Source organism: Corvus hawaiiensis, chromosome 26 (genome assembly GCF_020740725.1).
Source record: "Corvus hawaiiensis isolate bCorHaw1 chromosome 26, bCorHaw1.pri.cur, whole genome shotgun sequence".
In the NCBI taxonomy this organism is placed as follows: domain Eukaryota; kingdom Metazoa; phylum Chordata; class Aves; order Passeriformes; family Corvidae; genus Corvus; species Corvus hawaiiensis.
Window position 1 is genome coordinate 2,123,859 of NC_063238.1, and position 25,117 is coordinate 2,148,975.

Sequence of the window (25,117 nt, forward strand, 5' to 3'; positions counted from 1 at the left end):
TTTAAACAAAGGTGGTTTTAGTTGAGTGCAACTATCTATTACTTAAGGGGGCTGGAGGGAGGGGGTAACTGGACGTTGCCATCTTTGTTGGTCAAGAAATCCTTCAAACACCAATTTAGCCATTTTTTCACAGTGGATTGATCCAAGATTTGACCCTGCTTCCTTTTTGTCCCATCAACTACTGTCTTAGAGGTTGTATGCACCTTCATTGCTCAAGTCTGTGAGTTGTGGGATTTTCCCACTTTAAAAACACATCTCTCCATGTTACTCTCTTCAGTTGATACAAACCACTGCCAAAGAGTAAGTAATTCTTTATAAGTAACTGAACCCTCTCTTGAATAAAAGAACATTTTAATCTTATGTAGGTATGTTACAAGTGAAGGGGAGAAGTGACCCCCAAGTGAAGATACTTTCCTCTTATTAAAAAAAACCCAAAAAACAACAAACCAAGAAACAAACTCTTTATCATGTAGGGGTTTTTAAGTCTTGACTGTATTATAAGGGTCTTTTTACTTTCGTCATCTTTTTGCTTCTTGTAATTCTGCTGAAAAAATCTTGATGCTACTGATGGAATGACGAAATACAGGAATTGAGGTAATTGCATTAAGGGAATACTGAAAAAAAAATCCTCATAATTCAGTTTCTCCTGCTACAAAGGCTTGCAGGTAGCTTCTTGCTTTAAACTAGCATAATATAATATAATATAATAATATTAAGCATTTCTGATGGTATCTAAAACTGTCTGGTGAAAGTTTTAAACAGGTTGAGAAAAATTTGTCATTAGCTTATTGGTATAGTCTTAAGTTGGCTTTATAAAAGAGAGGTTAAGTAAGAAACTGAGGAAAGATACTGCTATTTGAATACTTGAAGTAATGATTCATTTAATGCTTTAAATAAAGATGGGATTTTTAACTAGTGTATGTTTATTTAGGTCCAGATTATTATTTATGAGTTGCTTGACATTCCAAAAACCAGGGAACAAAAGACTCCTTATACATAATTTTAAAAGGTGTGGCAATCAGGTAGGATTCTCTCTTTTACCATGTCATAGTATCTTGATGTTTTGTTAGGGCATTTTACCCTTTTATTGCTTCCTAGAAGAAGTATAGTAAGCCACATACAAATAAACCTTTAATTTTTAAAAGATTACTTCATTTGACTATATTTTAGATATATTAGGCAGCAGTTAACATAGTCCTGAAATGTTCAATAAACTGAAGTGGAATGCAGCATTTTATCCCTCATGAGTAAGAAACTGCAATTACTACACCAACTTTTTTTAACAAATATGATTAATGTTTGAAGTCACATGACTAATACTAGCTGATAAATACTCCCAGTTTCCCTGACAGGCAGCAGGTTAACTAGTGAACAGTCAGAGAAGTATGATACTTGAGGCTTTTCAAGAAGGATCAGTTATTTAGCATAGCTCAGTTCCCAGGAAGAAGTATTTTATTCTCCTCCTGTCAGTCCTGTTTTTCAATGATTTTGTTCTCTCCTCAAAGGCCAAGCTCTGTGACATCTTTATTCATAGCTGTGGTGACACACAGTGCTGTGAAACTAATTCTCCTAAATATCTGTTACCTGTTCCTCTGGAAGGTTAAATCTTTGGCATATTGTTCCATTGGACATCTGAAATACTCTTTATTGTTACTGACTTTTCCTTTTCTGGTGTGACACCGTTATGGTGGTACCACAAAGAGAAATATTCTAGATGTTTGCCTGAGATTTCAGGAAAACATATGCCCGAGGTTTTGCTATACTGATGGTGCTCCAGATTATTTTTGAGCTACATTGGGACATTTATAGGAAATTGCATCAAATACTGCAAATACTAATAAAACCTTGGCCTTACCACAGTCGTGGTAAAATTTTGAAAAGCGACCTCATCTTTGCACACTGACTGGAAGGATCTACCAGGTTGCTCTCAAAGATTTGCCCATTTAGTGCAAGCTCTTTGGACTTCGGTCTTAACAATTAGTGAGGGGTAAGGAGAGTAACACCCTTCCTAAGAAGCCAGGAGCCACTCATCATTGTATAGATACAAGGAAGAGGAGGAAATCTTCTGAATTTTCAATAGCTAAAAATCACATAAGGTTTATAGTGCAGCAGCAGCAGTGGTGTGCGTGCCTTTGAATTTTCTCTAGAGAAAGTTTGTGTCTTACTTGGTCAGAGGAGGAAGAGAGCTTTGATATCTCTGGTCCATGTACAGTCAGGCCAGCATGTTCCTGCTTGTAGAGTTGGAGTAAGGTTCAGCTCCTTGTACACGCTGGTCAAAACACATCTGATATACATTCCTAGGTGTTCCTGTGGATTTCTCAAACTTAATAGACAAATGAGTTGTAGTGCTGAGGGCTAAAGCCAGGAGAAATTGCACAGTGTCCACTCAAGCCTCAGACCCCTCTACAGGATGTCTTTTTTCACTGGGGTGAATAAACTGTGTTTTATATTTGTTTAAAATTCTGAAATCTTCTGCTAGCAGAACATGTTTCATATTTAGAAAGAAAATATTCAGAGGGCTTCATCGTTCCAAGATTTCTTTGGAGTAAGAACATTTAAAATATTGTCTCATAAACTGAATTGCAACAAACAGCTCTCAAAGGCTACTGGAGTTCAGTGAGAGATTTGGGAAGGGACCAGTAGTTATGTATTACATCAGGTGGTGTAATAAGTACATTGCCTTGTAAGTCTTTTCACTTCTTCTGTAAGGCTAAATCTAGGTGCAAGTGTAGATAAATTACTATTACCTCCGTATGATGGGCTAGACTATTTGGATATCCATTTCTCATATGGATAATACTATTCCAATCTGAAAATAAGCATAGTAGGAGTTTGTGAGTGGTAAATGGCAGAGGGAAGATTGGTCTCTCAATAGTAAAAGCCCCAAGTGCCTGTCAGAAAGGATCATAGATACCTCATTTGCTTTGGTGAATTTTGGTAGTTAAAGACCACCTTTAGCATTTTGTGCAGGAGTTGTTTTTATTTTTATTCTGCCTGCTACCTTTGTGAAAGGAAATATTTAATAATTTTTTCCCATAAATGTTTACCCGTAGCTCTCCCGAATTAAGAATGTCTCACTCTACAAGAATGTGAACTAAAAACCAAATAAAGCTTGTAGGCTTCACAACACGGTCATCCGTGCCAATGCTCTGGCCTGTGCTTAATGATGACCCAGAGTCTGACAGTTTATATCCATTTAGTTCTTTAAAAACAGCAAACATGATTTCTTCTCTTTTTTATCCCCTCTCTTTATATCAGCAAGAAAATTTGCTGGGTTTGTCTCTATCTCCTTAAATAGGTACTATTTTGGTCATTATGAAAAAAAATTTAATTGTAATTCCTGCTAAATACGAAGTGATAAACCAAAGGAAACAATGTTCGTAACTGTCTCATTTACCAGCTGATCTGCCTCAGTCCAAGAAGAGGAAATACTAAAGTGAATATGTTCATTTGAACGTAAAAATTTTTCACTCCAGTGTATTTTGACAGTTGCAAATGTCACTAAAGGATCTTGAAACAATTTTTAAAATAAAATTGATATACAAGTAAAATAGAAAATCACTACAGCAGACCATTAAATGGCATCCACATTTGAAGCTTTAGGTAAGTTGAATAAATTCAGTAAACTATACTGAAGGTACATTAGAAGAAAATGTGAGTCAGAAGTGTACTTGGCAGTTGGACACAGATTGAAATTTGAGTTTGAAAGCCTGAATTTCACTTTTGAAGGCTGTTTTACATATTCAGTGTTAGTGATTGATTCTGCTGGGGAAATTGGGTTATGTGTTTGTGTGTTTTTGTAGTGTGTAGTTGTAAATGCCCATTGGCAAACTGAAAAGACTAAATGGACTTTAAAATATGCAAAACAGTAAACTTTTTGTAGGGTTTTAAAGATGTTTTCCGTTAGACTGGCTTTCAGACTGATTTTGAACTGTTTCTGCTGGTCCTGCTAGGTTAAGCTTACGTTTCTTAATTTGCTTGTCTCTTCTGCAGTTATAAAATTAAAATGCAATATTGTTTCCAATGTTACTTTTTGCTCTATCATTTATGTAAATATTTTGTGTAAAATTATTTTTACAAGTGTTATTCTTGCAAGAATAACAATGCCCCCAATCTGTGGGGATTCAGACCAATATTTCCATCAAAACCAAGCCAAAAGACAAATGCTTGAGGCAGGAGGATTGTGATGGACCTTCAGCCAGTGGCAGAAAGCCCATTTGTTTTTATGCTTCATTTTGGGCGTGACAAAGCTGTGATCTCTCATTGGGAAATCCACGCTAAATTATTCTTGTTCTCTCTAATCTGCTTTGAAATTAATCTGATTCTGTGTCTATCTCCCCAGATTTCCTCACCCCAGTGAGCTGTCTTTTTGCCACTACATGCCAGGGTGCCCATTCAGGTGAGCTGGGACAGCTGTTTGTGATGCTAAGTCAGCAAACTGATGCAAAAGAAAAACAGAATCATAAAATCGTTTGGATTGAAGGGACCTTTAAAGGCCATCTAGTCCAACCACCCTGCCTTGACCAGGGACATATTCAACTAGATAAGGTGTTTCAGAACCTCATCCAACCTAATCTGGAATTTTTCCAGGGATGTGGTATCTACCACTTGTATGGGCAACCTCCTGCAGTGTTTCACAACCCTCATTGTAAAAAAAAAATAAATTCTTCCTTATATCTGGTCTGAATCTACAGTTTTTTAACTTAAAACCATTACCCCTTTACCTATCACAACAAAACCTATTGAAAAATTTGTCCCATCTTTCTATAAGCTCCCTTTAAATATTAATAGGCAATAAGGTCTTCCCAGAGCCTTCTCTTCTCCAGGATGATCAATCCCAATTGTTTCAGCAGCCGGTCTTCATAGGAGAGGTGCTCCAGCCCTCTGGTCATTTTTGTAGCCCTGCTATGGACCTGCTCCAACAGGTCTCATATCTTTCCTGTGCTGAAAACTCCAGAGCTGGATGTAGTACTTCAGGTAAATAACTTTATTTTTGTGTCTGAGACTTGTTTGTTAAGCAGATCAATTCCCTGATCTGATTTCTTGTGCTGCCTCAACCTGTTTTTGCCATCACAGTTATGAGAGAGGAGAGGGGACAGCTTAAAACTGTGGAATCAGTGGTGTAGGGCAGAGAGATCTACATCTGGTTTCTCTACTTCCTGACATGAAATTTTGTTTGGAATTTTGTTTGTGGATGCTAACTGCGTTGTTGATACCACCTGGCAAACAGTGATTTCAAGTCTGAAAGTTCAATATGTATATATACTTTTTTTTTTTTTCTCCATGGATGTGTATATGCATCTACAATTGCACAAGGAAAAATGTTTAGTTTAAAACTTCGCTGTTCTTGTACGTCATGAAAAACACAGAATTTTATGATTTTACAGAAAAATCCTTCAGTGGACATAATTTCAAGTCACAGAAGACAAAAATGATTTTGAAATCTACAGAGCACTCAAGTGCATGCCATGAGAAGATGGATATTTTCTTAGCTGAATTTGGTCATTAAGAAGTTTAGTTTGTGGGGAAGTGTAGGTGGAGATATTAATATTTCTTTCATTGCTCAACTAGAAATTTGAAAACAATGTAAAAAGTTTCCTGTGTCCTGAGATTGCCTATGTTAATTTCAGTCTTTTAATACAACAGTCTTATACAAAGCAAGTAGAACATGGAGGGTCCTTTTGTCTGTTTCTAAGCAGACCAAGTATTCTGACCCTGAGCATTGCAAAGTCTGATTTCTGTTTTCTTTGAGCAGTTTTACTTAGATTAATACAGCCTTAGGTCATCAAAGATAGTAGATGTTGTTCTTTCTTTTCACATGGCATTCTTCTGTGTCTTACCCCGTACTGCAAACTGACCTCATCACAGATCCCTGTAATTTGATTGGATTAAACAGAGGTGTTGGGAAGGACTTGGAAAGACAGAGGAAGAGCATTCCTTGGCTTCTCCTTTTGACAGGGTTGTATTTCAAGAAAACTTCTAACTGAAACCTGTTGAAGTGCAAAGCTTGTGTGGAAGTTTCTTACTGTACGTGAAAATGCTGCTGCAGTGTGAAAGATAATATTCTTGCTTTCTGGGAGCATCACTTTGTGTGCAGCTGTGATAAGATTCCAAGCCATTTTTGTGTGTTGTTTAAATACCTGGTATTTTATTTCTGCCCAGTGTAGGCTTCAGATAAGTTATTTTGAAAATATTGATGATTTAATTGTTTTTCCGTTTAATGCTACTCAAATCAACCTGCAGGTAGAAAACTAGGAAGCGTTTAATATCCAAAGGATGCGTTCCCCCCCCCTTATTCCATTTCACCCACTGCGCTCTGAAATGGTGCAACCCATTCTGCAACTGCAAATACCCAAAGTTTGAACCGCTTCTTAACTCCTAAGCAGTGGTCACGGTTAGGCAATCTTTTCTGGCAGCTTTAATAAACTGAGTCAGTAGAAGAAGAGGATTATTGTGGTAATTATCATAATATAGCAGTTATAACAGTAGTTTCCATTTGTGTGTTTCTAAACCTGAATAAATAGCACCTTGTAGGTGGTGTTGAAGTAGATTAATTGTCTCTGTTGTTCTTCAGGTAGGCAAAAATACAGGTGGTGAGCATGGTGATTTTCCCAAGAGGTGTCCTTCCAGACCAGCACCAGCACCCTCTATCTAGTTGTTGCAGTAGTTGTTTGGAAATGATGAGTTGTTCCTATGGCCTCATTTTGGAATAATTTCAGTGTTTCCGTCTGGCACCTGGTGGCTGCTTGCTTTCTTACTAAGGTTTATAAGCGCTGACGCTAGAGAAGTTACCTGGAGTTCGCAAGATGAATCTGCAGCCATGCCTTAAGATTTCTGTTCCTCTGTTGTTGACTTGTGCATGTAAAACAAAGAGAACTTCTGTTCACTTTCTTTTCCTACTCTGCTTACCATAATCTTTCGTTAACTGCTCTTTTTTAGCTAGAAAACAGTATTGCCTACTAAGGAACTATAACTGACTTCTACAAAAGATTCTTGCCACTTCATCAATTGAATGTTGTTCACATAGCTGTATTTACAAAGTTGATTGGTCCCAGCTCCTACCACTTAATTCAATAATAATTCAAAATTGTAATATAAAATATACTAAGAATACACTGTTTATATAAGTGTTGTAATGCATTAACACACCAGCTGTAGGATTAATACTAGTGTCCATGTGTGGAATGAAAAAATGAGGAATATTGGAAACCTTTCAGTGATACCTCATATTGAAATTTGGATTCAGTAAGTATAAAAAGGTCAGTATATGCAGTAGTGTAAAGCACATGTAGTATAGTAGACTGGGGAGAAGGGGGAAGTGAATGGGAAAAGACAGAATTATGAATTCAAATTAAACCACTGTAGGATGAAATTAAATGTGCTTTCGGTGTTTCATCCCAAATCAGATGATACCACATTTTTTTGTCCTACAAGAACATAAATCTTTGTGTGTGCTGTAGATAAATAACTTTTTGGTCAAGAAAGGAATGTTTGTGGTGAATTAAACTTCTAAACAAATTTTTAAAAATACGAAATCTAATTCTGTGTGTGGAACATTTTGTATTTCATGGTACTGCCATTAAGGGAGCCTATTAACCAGCTTAAAAAGACCAGTGAAATATGGCTTGTGTCTGTTGCAATTTTGAAATTAAAATTAGTGATAATGATATATTCAAATCAGGTCAGGTACAGGTTGTAGTTCTCTTTTCTCCAAGAAAATTCTCATGAGTGTTTCTCCCTCTTTTCACTGGGAATGCATATTTACCACTTTTGGAAACCATAGGTGCAGTCACACTGTAAAATCCAGATCAGATCCTGCAGTTGCTGTTGGGAGTCAGCACTGCCTCAAGTCTAGCGCAGTCCAGGTAAGATAAGGTAGTGGAGGAGGTTGGAATAAGCCCCTTTTCTTAGTGAAGTTCAGTCTCCTTACTGGGCTTCTCCACTGACTTCCTTCAAATACCCAGTGGTGTCCAGGCAGGTTGCTGCTCCCACACCCAGCCCAGTACCTTTGTTTCAGGTGCATATAAAGGCAGAAGGCTGTTCTCATGTTACCTTGTTCAGGATCAGGGCCTGAACCCCACCCTAGTAGCCCCCAGGAGGACAGGTATAGCCATACTGAATCTCCAGAAATGACACCAGCAGTCTCAACCTCTTGGTTTTTCTGTAAAGGACCCAGGCTTTTTTGGGTTTTCTTTCTAAAGTTAAAGATTACCTTTTTTCCCCACTAGGTTTCTACTTTTCCTAAGCTTTAATAGGCTATTTTTAACAATCAGGAAGAGATGTAAACTCAGAAATTCACTTTTATTTTGTGTAAGTTCCAAAACTTAAAATTTACGCTCAAGAGGTTTGGAGGGTTTTTTTACAGCTTTTCCTACAGTTTTTCTTCTGCTTAAAAGAAAAGTGACGTGTTGTCAGGGTTTAACCCCAGATGGCAGCTAAGCCCCAACAGCCATTCACTCAATCCCTCCACAGTGGGATGGGGGAGAGGATCCAAAGAGTGAAAATGAGAAAACTCATGGTTTGAGAGAAAACACTTTAGCAGGTAAAGCAAAAGTTGCTCATGCAAGCAAAGGAAAACTGGGAATACATTCACCTCTTCCCATGGGCAAGCCGGTGTTCAGCAATCACCAGGAACACTGGGCTCCATCATGAGTAATGGTGACTTGGGAAGACAAATGCCATCATTCTGAATGTTCTCCCCTCTTTCTCCTTCTTAGCACGATGCCATCTAGTCTGGGATATTCCTTTGGTCAGCTGGGGTCATCTATCCCAGCTGTGTCCCCTCCCAGATCCTTACGTACCCCCAGCCTCCTCAGTGGTGGGGTGGGGTGAGGAGCAGAAAAGGCCTTGACTCTCTGCAGGCTAAATACCTAAAACATCCCTGTGTTATCAACACTGTTTCCAGCACAAACCCAAACCACAGACCTGTACCAGCTACTCTGAAGAAAATTAACTTTACCAGAGCCAAATCCAGCACATATGTTCAAATGTATTTCTACAGCTGTTGTTAGAGAAGGAGGGGGAATAAATCTTTATATTGCATTTCTGTCTCTCACTGTACAGCATTGCTTCTACTCACAGGCATACTGGATAGTTATTCTTTGTTGTGCTGAATAAATACGTTTTGTTAAAACAAAGCCTTGAAAGTTAATGAATAGTTACTGCATTAGAGGTTTGAAAAATATTTCTAGGAAAAATGGTTGGGAATTTTTCAAAGAAATAATTTTCTGTCAGATCAACTTGTAAAATAATGGAAACTTCTTATGAAAAGCTTGTACAAGCAAATGAAAAGTTGTGAAATTGCTGAAATGTTTTGAAACAATGCCATTTTCCTACTCTGAAACCACTTGTTTAGAAATTCCACTTTGGTTAGGTTTTTTTAACCTAGTTTTTTTTTAAATTGGTAAAACAAAATGCTTAAATTGATCCAAGTGGGCTTCACTTGCTATGTTTTCATTTGTTGTGTTCTTCTCTTATTGATATTGTCACACTTCTTGCAGCAGTGGAATTTAGGAAACATGTTTCAAAAGTGGGTGATCAGAAAGCACATTTTTTAAAAATGTAGGCATTGAGAATATTGTTTGAATATTGTTTGTCAGTTTTGTTTTAGCGTATTTTGATACTTAAATTTAGGGGTTTTTTATGCTTCACCTTAGGAGTACATGAGTTACATAGTGTCACAGTGATCCAAAACCACAGGTTTCTGACATTACCTGGCAGTGGAGAGAGAGAACACCATGGACAGCGTGTCCCATGACAACAAGCAGTGCATGAAAATACAGCCTATATTTATTTAAATTTTGTCATTTTCATATGCTGGCGTCTCTCCGCGTCCTATAATCACATGCCCAGTAGGAAGGAACCCCCTTAAAGCAACGTTCAGACCTCCCTCTGATGTGCTCTGAATTCTTTGCTCTAGGGATGACGGTGAAGCTGGGCTGGAGGAGCAGCCTCCCAGCCCGATTTGACGCCCTTCTGCGCAAAGAGATCCTACTCAAGTGGAGAGCCTGAAAGGGAAAAATGCAGCTGCTAAGTTGCTGACAGAAAATACAAATACCAGCCCTATTGCCTGTGGCTAAGAAGGGTAAGCAGCAGCTACCGATGATTAGACGGCTACAGCAAAGCTTTGATCTGCTTTTGTTACACTGATGCTCCAGTGAAGATCAGGGCGTATACCCTGATCTCAGGTGCTCTGCCAGCACAGAGAAGTCCCTGTCCTGATGTTTCCTCAGTGCACTACTCTGAAGACTTAATTAGAGCAGTAATGTGTGACAGGAAAAAGAGGACAAGACAGCAAATGTGACAATATAGAATAGTATCAACAGGAAACTGCATGTTTTAAAGAACAGAAGTTATCTTGTTATCTTGGCTGGGATGTTGTATCTCCTGCTGGCCTGCAATGGGTGACAGCTCAGGAAAATCCAAATGTTTAGCAGTGTCTGTCCCTTCAAGTCTTTGCTGAATCACATCAGAGGCTGTAACACCACCAGAATCGTGGTAGGAGAACAATGTGTTATTGTTGATATTCTTTTGGATAAGACACAAACCCAGAATCTTAACCACAGAATATTAAATCACCTCTTTTGGCATGAATAGATAGGTTTACTAAGCCCTAATCCAGTTCTAATTTACTTTATTATCTTTTGTGTCTCTAAACTCTTCCTGTAGTTTTGATTAGATTTGGTCCTGTTTTCTTCTTTACTTTGGAATATAAATGATGAGAACAAACTATGCTGTACTGATATTTGAACAGGTTCTTATTTGCAGGACCATTTTCTTTGTATCGGGAAGGGAAAATGGAATCAAATATACCATGCACGAAGTTTCTCAGTATTTGATCAGGGTATTATATCAAATCCAGTGTAATTACTGATTATGTCATTACAATTAAATAGTATTCCACATGCATGAGATATAAAATATAGACTGTCATCTGTACAGGGTGATTGAGATTAAGATGCTCTAGCAGAGACTTTTTATTTTGGAGCACTTCCTGCTAGCCCACATAATATTTGAAATCTTACACATCTGAAGATAACCAAAGTGCTGAAAGAAGTGAGAAGTTCTCTGTGCCTGTTTTAAGATTACCCAATTAAATGCCACCAAAAAACAAACAAAAAAAAAAAACCCCAAACAAAAAGGAGATAATATGGCAAATTTAAGATTTTTTTTTTGTGTACTGTGTGCTGTATTCCAAGCTCTGATCCTGCCAAAAATGATTCCTTGAAATTATAAGAAAATTTAAGTGTGGTGTTAATAAAATTGCTTCAGTGTTTGATCCCTGATTGGTGTTCTGTTTAGATGGTTTAAAAGAGAAGCATGGAATTTGCATGAATGATTGAATGAAATCAAGATGAAGGAATGTAACTGATGCTGCCCAGGTATTTGCCTACTATACGGCATGAAATACAGCTCATTGAAATCAAAGGAGAGGTGTTAATTTGATAATGGCCCAAACCTACTGCTTATTTAAAAGTAATTTATAAAGCTTTACTTGACCTATGACTGAAAATGGGATTTCTCATTTTGCAAAGCTCAAAAAAAAAGCTTAAAATGGCAAATAAACTTCATTTTTCATTTTCAAGTTGGAAAAACTGCTGCTGTCTGCACCTCTCTTTCAGCAGGGCTTGTTGTGTTCATAATTTCTTATATTAAAAATCCCACTGTATCTGGGGAAAGTGCTCCTTCAGTAATGCTTGTAGGTCATCCATGGGATAATAGTGGTGTTGCCACAGACTGGCATTTCCCCCTCTAATCTCTAACTAAAAGAGATATGGAGAGCAGCAAGGTGTAAGAAAGGAAGTGGAAAAGAGGTGATACCAGAGAACGTTTCCTCCTCATCTTTGTCTCCTTCACCTTCCCGATTTTCTTCCTGCTGTTTCGTCATCTCCTAATGATCTCCAGTTGATTCACCTCTCATCCGCATTCCTCTCGGCTGATCCATTCCCTCCTGAAGGAGGGTGTGATGGTGGCCAGCCGCCCCGGGCTCAAACAAGAGGGTCTTTTTTGTATGTGGATTACAACTGCATGCTGAATGATTTAGGTTTATTGCTTTCTTCTCCTATGCTCAAGAGTCTCCCAGCAAGTGGAGACAGTAGGACCACCACATTCTTTTCTGGCTTCACAAGAGAGAGGTTCTACCAAGGTCTGTTGCTTCTTCCCTGCAGTCCTGCAGCCAGTATCCGCCCTGCTCAGAGCTGCAGCACCTTGGTGCAAGTTGGATCCTTCATAGAGAGGGCTGTGGGCTGTACATCAATTTGGGGACAAATTTGGCAGGCCAAACCCACAATCATGAAGGGGCATCCATGCTTTTCTTCTGCAGGTGCAGCACTGGGAGGGTGGGGGTTAAATGACAGGGTGCACCTAGAGCAAGATGAAGTGTTCAGCAGCAGTCCTGTCCTACCAATACTGGCTCTTCCAGTCTTCCCTGGAGGCATACAGGCTCTTCCAGTCTTGGCTGGGGGCCATGGTGGGCTAAGCGGTGGGTTGGGGGAATAGTCCTGAGGCTGCTCCTCTGGGGTTCTGGCCGCAGCCACTGATAGCTGCCTCTCGAGCCTGCCTCCCTTCTGTCGTGGGAAATAGCTCTCCTTTGTCCTGCTCTGTCACATTAGAGCTCACCGGAGCAGTGTAAATTCAGCAACTGCTACAAAAGTTTTAAAAATAAATGCAAACTAAATTAAGATCTCAAGGGGGGAAAAAAAACCAAACAGGAAAAATATAAAAATTTTGCATGTAAAGTATTTTTTAAAAAAATCTGAAAATCCGACTTTCATTCGCATTAATTTATGTTTTTGCACTTCATGACATCAGTTGCACAGAAAACCCAGGATCTCAGAGCTTGAAAATGAGTAGAAATAAAACAGGGAAATATTTTTCTTCTCCTCTTACAGTTTTTCAAATCATGTATTTTTTTGATTATAAATAGCTAAATCAACAAACTTTACTGACCAGCAATGTTAAGCACACTTTCGTTGTTGACTTTCAGAACTATTTAAACTCCTGAGTGCTAAAAATTAGAATTCCCTTTGGGAAAGCTTGTAGCTTTCAGTGGACTCTGTTGGAGTCCCCAATAAGTAGTTAATAGGTAGACTGTGGTGACTCCAGCAAAACAACATAATAAATTCCATCTGCTTTTCTGATTAATCACCCTTATTGTTGAAAGTCAGGGACACCATGAATTTGCACAGTAAGCATATATTTTGAAAAGGAGGATAACAGTTTGTTACCTTAGTTGCAGTCAATTAGTCTGACTCCTTTCTTTTCACCTCTGAGAGAAAACCTGAGACCAGCCACCCCCCTGCTCAGTAGCTGATCTCTACTCCTCAGGCACCCTGTGCTCCAGGGGCAAGGACAACAAATATCCTGATTTTTTAAATTTTACCAGTTTTGCTTGTTCTTTTCAGAAACAGAGTAGTTAAAAGGGCTGAATAGAATGTTCTGTTTGGGACTTCAGTTTTCCAAGTTAAAATATGTAAGTGAGGGAAAGGTTTCATTCAGTTTTGGCATCACTTTGTTAAGTCAGTTTAAGCCAAGAAAGATTGTTATTCCACACTGTTTGCTGATAGTAGAAAGTTTACATATCAAACTGCCTTTTTTTTTCCTTGAGGAAAGAAAAAATCTTATGAATTTAAGGGAAAGATCTCTTATTTGCTTTGCAGAAGAGATTGTTCTGTTAACAACTCATCAAGAAAGAAAAAGAAAAAAGATAAACAGGATTAACTGTTTACTTTAAGTGAGCAGAAGTAGGGTGTTTTTCCGAAGAAGAACACAATGTACTGTTGTATCTGGTTTCCAGAGTGGTGTTTATCATAATTCCTCCTGCAGTGGTTGGTAGAGTGCTGGGAAGGCTCTCCGCCCACTCACAGCTCGATCCCTTTCCCTCTCCCATTGAGGCCTCCGGCCAGGACTGCGAGATGGAGAGGGCTGTCCTGTGTGATCTTTACTGCCTGACATGAGCTGACATTGACTGAGAATAAAATAACAGGGGCTGTTTCCTAGAACTCTCAGTGGACTGCTGAGAACTGCTACCATAACTCTTGTAAACACACGGCGTGCACACACAAACACGCTCCCTCTCCCTCATTTGGAAACACACCTAGGACAGGCAGCCACTAACACGGAGTGAAGGAAAACAGCATGAGTGAAAAACACAACCAGCGGGCCCTGCGAGAAAGTGGAAAATCGCCTTTCTGCTGGGGAAGCAGCCCCGGCAGGATTGCACTTCTGCTTTTCTTCTTGGCTCTTTGCTCTGCCCTTGATTTTTGATGAATGTTATACTTTTCTGCTAGTTCAGTGGGATGATGTGGCACTGACACAGCAGAGTGTTTTTTTGAATACAGCCACAGCTGTGTAGCTGTGTTGCTACATTTCATTTACCTTTCACATGCCATAGGAAGTGCATGAGCAGGGCTATACTACCAAGAATGCGATTTAGGATGATCTGTGCCTGCTGAAATGGGCAAGGGTTTTTTTAATACTCACTGCATGTTGATTTTTTGTTTTTAAAATAAATTTTTCCAGGATCCCAGTCATGGTTCTCTGTGGTTCAGAAATAAATCTGGTGAATCCACAAACAATACAGTCTTGAAAGATAAGGGACCCCAGTCCAGCTGCTACAGTGTTCTTGCTTCATTCCAGATGCTGTAAAGCCCTCACTGTGGGTTTTGCAGGGCAAGTTGAGAGTTCTCTAAGTCCTGTAGTGTGAAAGAAATGAGTCGATACTGCAAGGAAGCCCTTTCTCTCTGGATATACACATACATATAAATAGCCTCCTCCCCTAACTCAAATGGGATCTAGCACACATAATAGGCTTTGTGGACCAGCCCTCCCAGATACAATCGTGTTATTCAGCTGTTGCTTTCAGATCACCCTTTGAAGACAGGACTTTTATTCTGATTTTTACGTATAAGGAACTGAGGCATGGAGGAAACATAGCGCAGTGAGGATGATGTGAAACACTGCCAGAACCAGCAACTGAACGCTGATTTTCTTGGAAAGGAGGGTGCTGAGCACCTTGCAAGAAAAGATCTTTTTGGCAGCACCCCACTAACTGTTGGAATTCTTGGATGCCAAAACAATAATTACAAAGTCTTGAGATTAAAAAAATAAACAAAGAACCCCTCCTCAGATTGATAGATAAGTACGTGAAATGACTGGGTGGTAATTACATGTTATATTTGGAACATAATTTTTCTATTGGACATCATCCATAAGAAAGACTTGCAGTTTTCTACTGAGCCTGTAAATTTTTTAAATACACATTTTTTCTCTGGATTAGTAAATCATGACATGCAGGAAAATAATATTTGCTCTGATTTGTATATTGAAATAACCAAGGGATTGTGATGGGATTCCATGCTGAAGTAATGGCACACTGAGGAACCTGAGGAGTGTGTGCATCATTATTTTTCTTACCAACTACAATTAACAGCACAGTGAGTGAAACAGGCTGGGGTGATCTGATGTGCTTGCTTTTTTGTTACCACTCAAAACTAGTTTTATGGAATGGGTCTTAGCAGAAGGACCATAAATTATGTCCCATGCAGCATTGAGATACACAGGGGATCTGGAGGGAGGAAGGCCTTACTGCTCCGTTGTGGCCTAGCCTTTATACAAACTTTTAGGCAATACTTAGGAAGTTATTTTTTGTTAACTCTCTGTGTCTTCCAAACCAGCTATCACTATAAAAATTGACTTACCTGGCATAGTTACTTTGGATTTAAGCTATGAGTGTAGAACAACTTCAGTATTCATTTTTGAATCTGACATAAGTGAAGCTATCCACAATACTGGAAATATTTTTCAAATGCAACTCTGTAACAGTTTGAAATTACAGCTTAGGCTCCATATTGTGTTTGAGTGGATGTCAGGAATGTCTTTTTATGGTTTTGAATGTTTTGTTTACTTTTAGAGAAATTCCAAGTACAAATAAAACACACATCAGCAGTTTCATTCAAAAGTGCACTTAGAGACAGCATCAGATGGGGAGTTTAAAAAGTTCATTTGGTGTCACGTGAAAACTTCATAGAAGAAATGGTTTTTGCAGAAATAATTGTCACATGTGAAGCCGTGGTTGCTGTGGCAAGTACAAAAAGCTGGCTTTCGTGCTACACCAATTCCTGACAAGTTGTATGGAGCTCCCACCAGGCAGGTGGTGTTCCATGTTTTGAGTGGGAATGGTTGCAGTGCTGTGCAGCCCTGTTCTCTACACCCGCATTGTGCATTTAAAAGGTTGCTCTGCTGACATGCTTGGCTTGTGCAGGTCTCTTCCTACGCACAAAAGCTGTTTCCCACAGAAGTGCTGCTTCTTCAGGCCACAGGCAGAAAATAGTAGGTGGAAGGATTAACATGAATGAAGAAATGGAAAAAGCAATCAGCAGACAGGGAATCATGAAAGACCTTGTGGAAGTGGTATTTGATTTTCCAGTTTGTATTGAACTACGTGATGATTCAAGGAAGTGAATAAAAATAAGCAACAGTTATTTTATAACCACTCTCACTCCATTTTTAAAGATATGTATAAAAATGGTAATGAAAAGCAGGGAAAATCCAAAATGAGTGACTTGGTATAGTTACTGTAGTGAGTTTCTTGCAAGTATGTTACAGAAATCCTCTGTAAGGAGATATCTGCAAAAATAAAAGTTTCCTTTCCTGAGACCAGAGGGGCCTCTGCTACATATTTTCTATTTGAGATGCTGAGATAAGACTAGGTCATTTCCCTGGTGATACTCCTATCACATGAGCAGTTTCCACTAATACTTCTGCCAGGTCCAGCGCTCCAGAATTGCCTTCTTCTTTCTTTCCTTCTGGGCCCTTCCATGGTTGTCAAATAAAAACATACATGATCGCAAACTGTACTTTTCAGTAATTTTAAACCTACAGTTTTCAAAGCAAATTATCACTGTTTTGTTCATCTCAGTGCTTCAAACCAGAGCACCAGGCTGGGTGCTAGAAACGTCTGTACTTGGACCAGGATTCTTCTTCCAGCTTGACATTCCCCTTATAAACTGGAAACAGCGGTGCTTGTGTTTTCCTGTGTACCTGTGTGCCTCTGCAACCTGTGCAGAGAAGGAGGGAGTTACCATCATCATTAATTTGTATTCGTAGCATTCAATCCATAGCTGTGTTCTGTAGAGCCTCACTCACTATTTATTGACAGCAAATGGTATGGATTTTAAGCAGAAAACTCTCAATCTTGTGTCTCCCCAAAGAAGGCTACAGTGGGTACCTTCTTTTCAAAAGGGAGCATGAAGGAATGTATGACCTGGTGAATATGGTGCTTTTAATAAAGAAATCCTGCTAGTGTTGCAAGGGGGAAGATGGACAGTTGTCCTTGTGCCCTGAGCTTTGATTTTTCAGTTACTATATGGGTATAGTGAATGCAAGGAGTTCATAAGATAGGGATAAATTAAATCCGAGTAGGGTGGTGTCCTGCAGGTTACAATTTGAATCTGAGCCATATTAGCAGGAGTTAATCAGCTCCACCTTGAGACTTGACCAGACAAGTTGCTGGATTGGAGCTGTGTAGGTAGTGGTGTGCCTCTGGTGATGAAAGGAGAGGGGGTTTTGTTTGTGTGTGTTTATGTACGTGTGCTTTATGCCTCTGCTAGGACCGCACCTCACAGAGATAAGAAGTCCTCCTGACAAACAAAGCAGCAGCAGCTGTCTCATGGATGGTTAAGATAAAGAATGAGCAAATATCAGAGCTAATACAAGTCAATTAGTTTTCAGGCATTTTCCCATTCCCTCGTTTTTCTCCCTTCCAAAGAAAGAGCAACTAATGAGGTCTGTGCAGAGTGCTGCAAAGGTGGGGGTGTTTGCCTGGCTGTCCTTCTCATGCTGTACTGCACAGCTTAGCTGTGCATGGAGAAGAGCTGCCCTGGGCCACACAGTTGTCCTCCGACCCAAGGCTAAAACAATTACTTGTTGGTTAAGATCTGCTCATGACAAATTTCTGCTGTTTGTTTTCACAAGACTCACTAAAGGCAGTGTCTGTGTAATCAGTCTGTTCTGGCCTCCCTGTGCACTCATCTCTGCAGGCAGATCTTCCTTTTCTTATTCTTTGCTGCTAGCTGCTGAGGAGGCTGGAGGTGACCAAAAATGGAGAAGGTTTTCATTGCCCTTACCTCTCCAGAAAGTCAGCTGCTTGATAAAAGGCAGCAATATGGAGAGAGATGATTTTTCATGCATAAAAACATATTAGTAAAAGAAGGACTTACCCTTTACCCATGAAGAGTGACTAACTGGGAGAAGGGCATGGCATTAATCCTGTAATTCTCTCCAGATTTCTACTGGGAGGCATTTTGTCCTAAAGATCAGCACCATCATAGAAATAATGCAGAGTAATCAGTCTCATCTTCCTCCAGCCCCCAACCTTGCTTCTGGCTATTAGCAAATTAACAAAATCTTCCCAAGCTTTTGCATGAGACTTACTGTGTCATTACATAAAAAAAAAAAAAAAAGCCAAACTCTGCCTCACTTCTTATCATTCCCTATCTTTGCCCCCTTTGTTATTACCAATGCATCATACTTCACCTTTCCCTTAGTCTGTATCTCCTATATTTGCTCCTCTACTGGCTTTCCTGCTACCCCTCTCTCCAGGAGTGAATTCTCTGCTGTTTTACTTGAGAGATTTCAGTTTCCAACCCCGTCTTTTAAGTTGAGGTCTTACACAGGGTTACATCCTGTTGTCCCAAAAATAAAGATGGCCCTTATTTCCTCCCTGCACAAGCACCACTGATTGAATTGGAGATGTTGCCTGTCTTTTTTTAACAGTTCAGTACTATGCATGCTGACAAGGCATTGGTAAAGGTATGTTTAACCTGATTAACCTATACAAATCCACATTTTATGAAAAAAAAGTATTTTCTATAGAATAGAAAATCTATAGATGTGCATAAAACACAAATGCTGAATTCCTGGGGGGAGATACTCATTTTGGCTTTGCAGCTTGTCTCATAATTTTGATGTGGGTTTTCATCGTGGTAGTGAGGTTCAAAGGGGGAAAAAAAAGTAATGGGACAAGCTGTTGGCTTTAATCACAGTTAGACTGCCAGCTAAAAATTAATTTGTGAGAACATTTGCTGTAATGTGAGAGCAACACTGCAACATGGGAAAATAATCCAAATGCACTGCTCTTGGAATAAAGTGAAATCAAGGGGAAAAGAGTTCTGGTAAAGAAGTTAAGGTCGTGAATCAATAGGCTGTGAATGCAGCTGAACTACTGTCAGTGATGCTGACAGCATGTACAAAATCCATAAGAACAGAACCAGTCCCAAAGAACTGGAGGGTAGTTCTTCAAGTGCGTTGCTGAGTCTGTTGTGGGATACGGCTGATGTCATGATAGTCATTAAGTGGAAAAATAAGTAGTCCCTCAAACACTTATAGTATTTCAAGGTTTTGTCATCATTCATTTATACTGTTTTAAGGGCGTGGTAAAGCAGGGATAATGTGTTTGTGAACTTGTCTTCATGGTGTTGATCTGGGATATTTCTCTCTTAGTCTGAAATCGGGCATCTGAAGGTTATTCATTAAATTCTGACTTCCAAGTGAGGCAATACATACATTTCATTTTAAATGCATGTTGTAGAGAAACTGTGACTACCTTTTGGACACTTAGAGCAAGTGCAGTAAATATAATGTCTGTCTGCTCTTGTGTATGAACCTGGCAGAGCAAAGGTACTTGGAATCTGATGCAATAGGTTCTGCTGCTCTGTGGTCCTTTGTGATGCCAATCATCATGAACGTATTCCCAGTGTGAATGGGAACATTAATGATGGAAGCCTCAAATTACACAGTTCTTCTCTGCATTGAGCATGGTCATAAGATGACCATTCTCCCATCATATGACCTGAGATGGCTGTATGTGCTGCATACACTGAGCAGCTGGAGTGGGAGCTTCAAGGAAAATACATCCTTGCCTAGAACAGTACTCCATGCAAGTAGGAGTTTACTTCTACAGAGTTAATTTTCAAGGAACTCAGATGCTGCTGCTGCTGCTGATTTGGCTACAGTATTTTTTGGTCAGATTAGTTTCCTGTCCTAGCCATTTATGTGCCACCACAAAGGAATGGAAATCTGTGGCCAGGGATGCAGGGAGTTGAGATTCCCATGTCTGACAGAAACCACCTCTTAGCTTGACTTAAAAGGACTTGGAAAATGCTCTTTTAGTGACTGATGTCTTCAGCACCAACCAAGCTAGTTTTATTTGGGCAATTAACATGTCCCAGAGGACTTAATATAACCCTGGTGCCAGCTAGTCTGAGACTTACTTGTGTTCAGTTATGTCTCACTAGAGATATGAGAAATTCCAGTGATCAGTTAAGAGACTGCTGAACTGATCTGATGTGAGACACAAATTCAGTTGGCCCTTCTTGCTCCAAGATACGGAGGCCTAATTTTTCACCATTAACAGTCAACATTTTGTTAACAGAGGCAAAACTGTTTGCTTTGTTGTTCCGGTTCCCCTCAATCTGGTTTTCAGAAATGTCCAGAGAATATGAGCTCTGGTTTTCCAAACATAACAATATCACAGGGAGTGTCAGTCAAATCAGTTGAAACTCAAGGGGGTTCTTAACTGATTCTAAAGTCCTAACATGGAAAGCAGCAGGCAAACATAGTTTTTCTGATTTATTTTGGGGTTTTTTTCTGATGATGATTCAGTTTGTATGGGACCTTTGTAGCTAGAGGTATGGGGAAAATATCGAGTCCTATCCCTTGCTGCTCTTAAAAACCAGCACCAGAATCTGAAAAATGAGGACTCTTAGCTGGTCCTTGCACAATTGCTGCTGTCAGAAAGCCTTTGGGGCTGTATCTTACATCAAATGCAGCCTTCTTGAGGGTCTAAGCCAAAGTTAGACAGTTCATCATGAACGAGGAAAGTGTGATTAGTGCTCTTCCATGTGCCTATTTTTCCATGTGAAGAAAATACATTAATTTCTTCAGTGTAGGAGTTCATTTAATTTAAAATGTGTTTTATAAAGATGTAGTGACTGCAGTTGAATGCTTTCAGTGTGCATGCACATTATAGGATGTGCTCCAAAAGCAGTTGGAGTTGACTTGCTAGGAACAATGGTGCTGCTCTGGGGAGGGTAGTTTTGGCATGTACCTTTGAAATGAACTGAATTCTGCTGCCTAGTGCACCCCTGAGTTTTACTTGGAAACAAAGATGTGTGTGCTACCCTCAAAGGTAATTTTTGTTTCCCTTTGAAAAGTTTCCATGCTTAACTGTCTCTTTCTGAGGCAATTAAAACCAATCTTGTAGACAGGGGCCTCCTTCCTCCAGCCCTGCATGACTCATGCTATCGTGGCTGCTCATCTCAGGTGCAGAATCTTGTGAAATGCATTTATGACTATCTAAATGTATGACATCCACTGATTTTGCCTTATCTGTTATGACAGTACTATCTTCTCAGAATGCCATCAAGTTGGTTAAGCAATACTTCCCAGCCCTACAGCCCCTACTTCCATAGATTTTAATCAATTTGTTTGTTTAGCAGGTTCTTTAATTACCTTCTTAAAATAGTTCCTCTGGGCTTCATACCCAATACTGAATATACCAATCTTCAGTTTTGTGTTGTTTTGCTTGGGGTTTTTCGTCTTCAAAGAAAAAAAATTATGTTTCACTCTTTTTTGCATCCTGAGGACTCTTTTAAAAAAAAGAAATTCAGAAAATGTAATGCTTGCTTTGCCAGTCTCGGTGATTATTACCTGTGAAATATGTTGCTTTGCTTACTTCTAAGCAGATTTTTTATATTTATAAACACACACATATTTATGTTTCTGTTGTTGTTCTTTCTTCACTGTAGAATTCACCTCAAGTAAGGCAAAAACTCAACTTTCTTCCTTTTTAAGTACAGAAACCACAGTGCCTAGCAGTTAATTAATCTAATCCCCAGTGCAAGCCCTGTCCTCTTTGTTTCAGTCATGCTTCTCTACTTCTTGGCCCTGTTATGTCCTGAAAATGTACGTGAGAAAACCTTTAATGATGTTGGGTTTGTTTATTGATACGTTACTTGATAGGAGTTCTGCAGATACTGCAGAGGATAAGCCCTGTCCTGAAGTTTGTAATACCGTTCTCAGAACCTTGCTCACTGGTTTGGTACGAGCAGATGCCAGTGAGTAATGGAGGAATGTTTTGCAGGTTATGCCTCCTTGTCCAGGATGCCTATGGCATGTTCAGTGAAGTGTGGCTGCAGTCCCTGAGTTCCACAGATGACATTGAGCAGTACTGCAGGAGATGGGAAGGAAAATCCTGCTGCTTAGCTGGAATGAAAATTTTGCAGAGAACTACAAGAGGAAGGTGAGAACAATTAATGGAAGAATGTATTGCTTGCTGTGGCAGGCAAAGGTGATCTGCCTTTTTATTTATATGTGTGACCAACATTCTTTGGGACAACTGAACCTGGCTTTGTTCAATCAAATGTCCTCATTGCCACTTTTGGGCCATCCAGCTGTGCTTGAGCCAACCATTCTCCAAAATGAGCATAAATAAGCTAATGCACAAATATGTACTTAGCAGAGTAAGGAATTACTGTGTGCAATATTTCATAAAATGTGAGTGTCTTCTTCTTCAGTAGATTCAGAGACTTAAAAACATTAGTTCACCTCCCTTTCATTGCAGAACTTCTTACTGCACTAAGTTCTTCTACAGTGCTGCCCAGTATGGCTTGAAGTTTCAAGCACAAACTTCCCTTTAGTATATGAGAGCCTAATTCTGTTAAGTCTATATGGTTTTAGAACCACAGTTTAAGTTTCTTAAAAAAAAAAGTCTTGCAAATCTCAAAGCCATTCTCATTTTGGAATAAGAATGTCAACAGCTTTATAGAAAAATTCCCCCAGGTAAGTAACAAAGTGACTTATGGTACATCTCAGATTTTGCTTACTCTGTGATTCCTCTTACGTTCCTCAAAAAAAATATCTTTAGTCAAGAAAAAACCTTAAATACGTTGATTATCGTACAGAGTATCGTTCTAAGGAAAGTGATACAATGTTCTCATGGGGACCTATATAAATATAATTAGATTGGTTCAGTTCTCAACATAATTTATTCGTACAAGCATCCGATCTAGATAAGCTTTGCTATTAGAATGGCTATGGTATTTCTGCTGACACTTTTTTTCCTGTTGAAAAATGCTGTTTCATCAAAACCAGAATGTTTCATGGAAACATTATCTATTTTGGAGACAGCTTTGTTGAGAAGATTATTTTCAGGTCCAGAGGGAGTGAATATTCTTTCTCTCATTCTCATTTCATGAAAACTTTGAGAAAGTCTCATTTTTGTTTCATATTGGAACAAAAACAAATTTCAAAGCCTTGAAATGTTTAGCAAAATGGAATTGTTGTTTTCCAGCCAGCCCTATTCAGTATGCTTTTCTTTTTATGTACTTGCAGTGTTAATTTTCAGAGCCTTTGGATTTCAAGCCTACTTGCATTTTTATGGATCTTTAATAACAAACACGTCTTTTTATTTAATTATTTTGTTGGCTTTTTATTTTCAAGTTACATTTTTTCCAAACAAATTAAATAATGGCTTTGGAATTCTGGATACAAATGAAGTTTTACAACTGGCTGCTGGTGCTTCCAGTTCTCTGCCTAACTAATAAGAGACAGACTTTTTCTAATGTAAATTCTGTTTCAAAGCAGCAGTTACTTACTTCTGGCTATTCTGAGGACAGTTAGAAGACACACTGCTGAAAATGCTGGTGGCTCAGCTGGAGCTGTGCTGGTGGTAACCCTGCTAGGGAACATTAAAAGAAAATGGGTATAGTGTAGCTTCGGGGACAGTGCAGTGGTTAAAACGTGATTTCATTGTACAAGATGGGTGGGTGGGGGAATTGTTCAGGGATTTATTTTTTTCTTAATTGTTTTAGCCTAAGTTCTGCTTTATAACTTTTTATTACTTCTAAGTGTTTGGGACACATTCTAGGTGTGATGGAAACCACAGTAAAGCCATAGCTGAAATGAATATGAGGCAGTACTTACTCACAGAGAGTGTAATTAAGCTGTAGAACTCATTGCCACTGGATAAATGGATTTCCAGAGCCAGTGGTGTATCCAAGCACATGATGGGATATGCCTGTGAGTGCCCAACCTTGGCTTGCAGCACATGAGTGAGTAAGAACTATGTGGTCTGCCCTGCAAGAAAGACTGCTGCCTTTTTGTTTGGTTTTTTTTTGAGAACACCAATTACTTTTTGGAAGGAGATGGCTTTTGAACTGTTTGTTTCCTGGAGTCTGACAGTGGCTTTTAAGTGGATAAAAGGGAAGAAAATGTAGGAAATACGAGGGAAAAGTAATGACTTTTTTTTGTATGTGCCTTTGAAGCACATGATCTGGAGAGAGCCAGGAATGGCTAATAAGATCCCGTATGTTCAAGTTGTCCCACAGTCACATGGATTGTAATCAGAGACAGAGTGCTTCCTCAGTCCCTCTGTGCGACAGAGGAGATTTGCTAATAGATACAAGAGGTTCTCAAGCATTTTGCATCAATGGACCACTGTTATTGTTCAGAAAATTTTCCAGGCCATCATCCATCCTCACCATCAAATATTTAATTTAAAGTGCTATTTGACATCACTCCTGTAAATGCAATTTTAAAATCACTGTTGTGAGCTGAAGTTTCATTTCAAGGGCTAAAAACCTATAAGCCTGTAATAAGGGGTATTCTACACACAGGGGAAAACCTGGCTGGACACGTTGCTTGATCTTTGGAATGGACCTGTACTGTTAAGGAGTGCTAAAGAAACTAAACACATTTCTTCTCTGATAAGAAAACACTTGTGTTCCAAGAGAAAAGCGGGATAAGAACTTACACAACCACGTCCTGTCTTGACAAAGATCAGCTCTGTGAAAAGTTGGAATTATAGTAACCTTACATTGAGAGAAACACTTGCAATGTTGAATATTGGTTTTCAGTATGCTTTGACAAGTAGTAGGGTCTTGCATAGGTTGTTTGAAGGTCTTTTACTGATTTAGGTGGTTTTCAGAGCCAGGCCCATACCCCACATAAAGCATACTCCCCTAAACTCCCCTGCAAGAAGTCCTTCCTTCCCTTTGCAATCCAGTAAAGGAAGTTGTGTTTCCCTTTGCAGTCCAGTTTCTGGCAATCCTGTAAGACA

At 39.2% G+C, this 25,117-nt stretch overlaps 1 protein-coding gene across 3 annotated transcripts in view; it reads left to right on the forward strand.

Moving 5' to 3' along the window:
* The window catches only part of SPIDR (scaffold protein involved in DNA repair), a 198,039-nt gene that overhangs the window by 148,429 nt on the left and 24,493 nt on the right, over window positions 1-25,117 (forward strand). For 2 of the 3 annotated variants that reach the window (XM_048286747.1, XM_048286749.1), the window contains one exon: window positions 22,142-22,300. The exons of the other annotated variant lie outside the window; for it this stretch is intronic. In XM_048286747.1, the coding sequence (XP_048142704.1) occupies window positions 22,142-22,300 (159 nt within the window). The remainder of the gene's footprint in view (window positions 1-22,141; window positions 22,301-25,117) is intronic. 3 annotated transcript variants of the gene reach the window in all.